General features: G+C 44.8%; 1 protein-coding gene across 1 annotated transcript in view; it reads left to right on the forward strand.

Annotated features, from left to right (window-relative positions):
- Nucleotides 1-4,252, forward strand: part of LAMB4 (laminin subunit beta 4) — a 43,961-nt gene extending 39,709 nt beyond the window's left edge. Inside the window, exons 30-34 of the mRNA XM_075428076.1 lie at nt 34-241; nt 819-957; nt 1,198-1,374; nt 2,391-2,544; nt 4,019-4,252. Coding sequence (XP_075284191.1) covers nt 34-241; nt 819-957; nt 1,198-1,374; nt 2,391-2,544; nt 4,019-4,158 — 818 coding nt within the window. The 3' untranslated portion in view covers nt 4,159-4,252. The remainder of the gene's footprint in view (nt 1-33; nt 242-818; nt 958-1,197; nt 1,375-2,390; nt 2,545-4,018) is intronic.
- Nucleotides 4,253-6,000: the final 1,748 nt, after the last annotated feature.

Here is a 6,000-nt window from a genome sequence, read left to right on the forward strand (position 1 = left end):
ACCAGGATACCCTCAGCTCCGTTTCTGTTGCAGATGAGAGCGCACCTCCAGAAGACATTGAGAAGGTGGCAAATTATGTTCTGCAGATAAACCTTCCCCTGACTCCACGAGAGCTCACAGGCATGCTTGGCAAAATCAGGAGCGTTATGAGCCGCTGTGAGAAGTACAAACTGAATGCAAATAAGAGAAACAGAAAAAGGGAGGAAGCTTGGGCACTGCTGATGGAGGCACAAGAAGCCGAGTGAGTAGAGTATTCTCGAACTGATGTGCTCCTAGTAACACTGGAGGGGAAGTTCAGATGACAGCAGATTTCAGCTTGCCATTTCCACAGGGCCTCTCCAGCAGGAACAAGCCATGGCTGCTCGGGCTGCAGGAGCCAACGTGCTGCAAGGATGCAGCTCCCACCAGCTCTTGGCTCCTCCATCTGCTGAGTCAAAGAGCCCAAAGCAGTTAGTTACTTCCACGCTGGACCTAGTGGAGCATTACATCTGTTTCACTGGGATGTTTAAATATGGGTGAGAAAGAAACAACAAGAATCAGAGAGGGAGAAAAGGTTTCACCCGTGAGTCTTCCTTACTCGTGGTGCACCTCCAGACAGCTGGCAGCATCCGGCCTCACCATTAATCCAGCAGCTCATTTGCTCCCACACAAGGTCCCTCACTGAGGTTTTGCTTTGCCAGCTCACAAACCACAATTTTAACGGTTGTTGTTGGACTTGAGGGAACATTCCTGCATGTAAGCATGGGTGCATTTGAAATGTGTTCTTGCTTTGCTCTCCACACCATGATACTACACACGCTTCTGTTTTTCCATTTTAGCAAAGCAGCTAAAGCTCTTCCACTTGTGGATGAAATTAATAATAAACTAAAAGACGTTGTGAAGTCCCAAGGACGTTCCAAAAACACCTTCATAAAGTTAAATGAAGAGATAGGAGGCATCAGAACACAAATCTCACAGGTATCTCACTGCAAATCTTATAATTTACTACATACATTTTAGAAAAAGATACTTCATCTCAAAGTTTCCTTAATGTATACTTAAATAAATAAAACCACAATGTGGTGCAGATATGACACTGATTCCATAATGCTTAAGAGTCTTCTCTCTTTAATCAATTGACATTAATCTCCCTCATTGACGTGCTCTGCAAGCTGGATGGACGTTGCATAAGAAACCACAGCCTTTGCTCTGTTTTAGGCTGAGAACCAAGTGAACAAGACAAATGACCAACTAAATGACTTGTCAGCAAAACAGTCTGAGATGGAAGATGAAATTGCCACATTGCAGGCAAAAATGCTGATGAACAAGAATCAAGCTACAAAGGCAGGAGCAGAGGCAGAAGCAGCACACAAGCAAGCCCGGAATATTGATAACGTAAGCCTTGCTGCCATATGTTAAGGGAAAAAACGTATCCATTTTGACAGTGTTTTTGATTCAGAAGTGTAATTGTGTTGCCCTGCTCTCCTCAAACTGTGTTAATGTTTTCCTTATGCCATGCAGTGTAAAATGCCATAGGTTAAGAATAATTTCTTGATTTTGAGGCTTCTGTTAAAGAACACTTCTGTTTGCTTGAATGAAAGAAAACATACACATTTCTCTGGCTACTCCATGACATTTTTCCTTGCGTTGTGTATAAGACTCATAGTCACCATGGGCACCAGTAAACACAGCAGAACAAATCACAAAACCAGATATTAAAATATGTGAGTGATGGAAGCAGCCTGGCCATTCATTCCATGCCACTCTCGTCCAGAGAAAATTGCTGTGGGAGTTACTTGGAGATTTTGGTTGGCCAGGTGCTTTTCAGTAGCTCCAGTTTTTGAGAATGGATTGAGGCAGCTAGAAATTTGCTAGAAATGCAAGGAGAACTGGACACCCACAGTGCAAGCCTGGAGCATGACCAAGCTTGCAGGTTGTAAGAACCCAGGAGAAATCTAAACTGCAGTCTCAACAGCAATCTAAATTGCTATGGAATGAAGTTAGCCAGCAAATATTACTATAGTCAAAAATGTAAAAAAAAAAATTTTAAAAATGGTGCTACAGGTAATTCATTAAATTTGAATTAAGCCTCATAGCAAAAATGAAATTTACAGAAAAGCCCTATCAAAGGAAGTACAACAGCATAAGATTTAAAAATCTTAAACCATATTTTCTTTACATCCTCGCCCTCCCTTGACACTTTACATTGCTCCACTGGCAGTTTAATTCATTTTTATCAGATTTTGCAAAGCATTGTTCAATGTACACTCATGGAGTTTTTTTTAAGAGCATGAGAGATTTAAAGTTTGCTTCAAAGAGGATATTCAAAAAAAGGTATAAAAAAAATCTCCTTTGGTACCTCAGATGAATTATGAGATGCTCTTAAACTAAGTAACGGCTTTTTGTTACAGGAATTTGCTGACATTAAAAGAAAGTACACCATTCTTCAAGAAAAGCTAAAAGCCCGAGGACCTCCAAAAGTAACGCTAGAAAAAGTGAAGCAGCTGAAAGAAGAAGCTGAAAAAATAGCTGAAGAGACTGAAAAAAAAATTAAAAGAATAACAGGTGGTGTTCTCACTTCCATAGAGAGTGATGAAAATTGTGACAGTCATGAATTAAACTGAAGTCCTTGCCCACAGACACTAACAGAGTAGGTTCACCTGAAATCACGTTTAAAACAATTTAAGTGGTGAAAATCCCTGCTTGAAGCTACCTGAATGGTTTAAAAGCAATTAAATTTATTTGGCTTATGTACTTTTTCTGACATAAATTGTATGCTGTAAGCAGAGTTTAAGAAGTGTCCACACAGAGACCTGCAGTGATTTGACTCAGACACTTTAAAAACAGGACAAGTGCAAAATCTGCATAAAACTTGATGGCAGATTTAGCTGGGAGCTTTGATTTACACACTTGCTTTGGGCATTTGGACCTTAAATCTTTCCTCTGCGCTCTGTCTTTTCTTACATTACCCGAGCGATGGCTCATGTTATAGCTAGCTGCAGGGTAGCTGTTTTTCATCAGTCCATACTTGTTGCTCAGAGATAATGTCTGATGGGGAACGGCAGAACCAACCAGGTACAAATACTGGCTTGTTTGAACAGGCAGAGAAGCATCCGTGTCCCACAGCAGGCAGCAGGGCTCGAGTACAGGCCTCGGCCATGCTGGTCCACACCCCGGTGTCGTCACCTGTGTGCACTGCCATGGAGACCGCAGCCGATGTGCCTGAATCTGCAGGGCTGCGGCCGGGGGACAGAGGGGTCATGGGTAGTGGAGACCATGGCTGCTGCGGCACCGCTTCTCACACAGCCTCTCGGGTGGGTTTAGAGTGTCACCAAAACAGACGGGTACATCTCATGTAACTGCAGGCAGGGGACCTAATTCTGCTTGTAGTGAAGGTCTGGGCATTTCCACTGGGAATCCTTCGGCCTAGGATCCTGCCAGGCTCAACGTCCAAAAATACTGTGTAACATCAGCAAAACAGAACCAGAAACTCCATCCCAGGAGCAGATCCTTCAGGACAGGACCCAAATAAATACTTTGAGCAGATACCTTAAGGAGAAGCATTAAAAGTATCCCGGTCACTCCAAATGCCCAGATGATAAGTGTGTTGGAAACAGGCAATGAATAATGTGGTTTTAACTCATTACCAGTATGTTTACAATGGTGTAGCTTCACAGGGACCAGCAGAAACACTCCTGTAAATGAGGGAGACCTAAGCCCATCATGCCTGAATTGTCTAGGCTTTACACACATCGGTCCTCTGAGTGTTTGCATTTAAGCCAATAACTTTCAGAGCTCCATGTCCTGCCCCATCCTAGCTGATGGACAAAAGCACATGCTGAGAAATGAACTTCTTTAAGACTATCACATTCCTCTTGCTATCCTGAAGCCAGACTTTTCCCTCCAGTTGCATATATAACATTCCTCATTTGAAACAGGCTTATTGCCTCCAAAACTGCTGGGAAAAGAAATGCTATTAATCCCTGGATTTGACTTACACAACAAATATGAGCATCATCGCATGTCTCTACTCTTCCAGATTTGGAGAAGAAGCTTCAGGAACTGAATCAAACCAAACAAGACAAGGCAGAGCAACTGAGACAACTAGAGGAACAAGTGATAGCCATTAAAAATGAAATCATGGAGCAGGAAAGCAAGTATGCAACATGCAAAAGTTAGGGTCTGAACAGACCATCAGGTAAAGTGCAACTGAGGGCTCCGTGCTCACCACCTCCTGAGCTTCCCAGCACAGAGGGCTGCCCTCTGTCAATACATCTGAAGTTGCTTATAGTATTTCGGCACAGTGAATAATGTAATTTTCTCCTGGTTTTCTGTCCAGTTGAGTTTATATGGAAATAGGAAATACCTTCTAATAAACGAGCTGATTAACGACTCAGGGTGTAGTCTTTGAGGGAGCTCTATCACACGCTCCTGCGCACAGCCTAGGGCTTCTCACTGCCGGGGGTTGGAAATGCAAAAGGAGGATTGCTCAGGGAGCTGCAGGTAGGTAACAGACTCCCAACACCCCGTGTCTTCTGCTGAACCCTACAGCAACCTGTGGCTGTGCCACGAGCCTGCACGGAGCTGTGCAGACAGGGATGGGGCGATGCCGGCGAAGGGCTGCCGGCTTCTGCAGCCATCCCTGCTGACAACCGGCGGCGTCCCCGGCGTGCGGTCACTCTGCCATCCCAATCTCTTCACCGCGACGGAGCAGGGGGGCACTAGGAACCCCTGGCCATGTGGGGGTCCCCCCGTGTTCACCGAAAATGCACAGCGCTGGGCAGTCCCCGGGAGGTGGGCGGCGGGGAGCCAGTTCCCCAGCGCCCACTGGATGGCAGTGCACAGATGCTTAATGCCGAGAACAACTCCAAAACCAGTTCTTTGTCAATGCCCCTCCTGCAATGCCTCTTTTTCTTATGCTTATAAGGGGTTTCCCACATTTTTCGTTAATGCAGCAAATAACTGGAGAGTAACTCCAGCTCTTAGGTTTAAGCAGCGAGTAAACGGTCACAAATGTTGAAAAACAGTTTCTCCAGCTCTTCTCTCACACGCGGCACATGCGGCACTTCACAGAAGTCAAGGTTCACTCAGCAGTTTCCTGTAGCCATAAAAACACAGGAATTGTCCTAAATTTTAGTTCATAATTCCTTTTTTTTACAAAAAATATAAAGAAGGAGACTGGGGCTAAGCGAATGCTACAGAAGGGCTAAGGTTTTAAAAAGACTGAAGGGAGCTATGCCTCAGTTTCAAAATCCCACCCTTGGTATACATACTCCTGCATGACGCTGAACAGACTTAACGATGGCTTTTCCTCTGTAAAAACCAGCCGTGTCGTTCCCAGCTGGCCTGTCCCACAGCGAGCATCCATAGCAGACTTCATTCAGCTGGGGCGAGGCGCCCAGCACTTTTTCAGAGCTCGGGTACAGCCCACCGCACATCTGTAAAACGAGAAAGGCTCTGCAGGAATACAGGGCTCTTAGCAGTTACCCATCCTCATACCAGCAGCACCCAGAAAACAGTCCTTATCTAAAAGCAAGCATTGTTTAGATCCAGTGGAGATAAACCCCACATAGTCATCACTGTGTTTGGGAGAGCCAAAGCAGCATTCGTATGTGGTGAGGGGCTTGGGTGGGAGTTGCTGGCACACCAGATTTCAGAGATATTCCTCTAATTCACACCAGCTGTGCTCCAGGGCAACCTGCAAAATCCATTACCTATATAATAGCCTCTATTGTGAAAATTATAACTTTGATGTAATCTAACAGAGACACCTGAATGCAGGTATGCACGTAATTTGCGGTTTAGCTTTTTCTGAATTTTAGCACTTTAAAAAATCATCTGTGAGGTATGAGGCTTCTTTTATAGGTCACTAGGCTGCAGGAGTGTATTTAGATTGACTTTGCCATAACGAAATCGAGCGTCTCTGTTTCACTCGGAGCACACAGCTCACCAAGCTGCTCACACTGGGGTCTCGGGGTAACGACGGATTTCCTGCAGGTTTCGGTGCAGCCCTGCTGCACT

The sequence above is a fragment of the Opisthocomus hoazin genome, chromosome 8, assembly GCF_030867145.1.
Source record: "Opisthocomus hoazin isolate bOpiHoa1 chromosome 8, bOpiHoa1.hap1, whole genome shotgun sequence".
NCBI lineage: Eukaryota > Metazoa > Chordata > Aves > Opisthocomiformes > Opisthocomidae > Opisthocomus > Opisthocomus hoazin.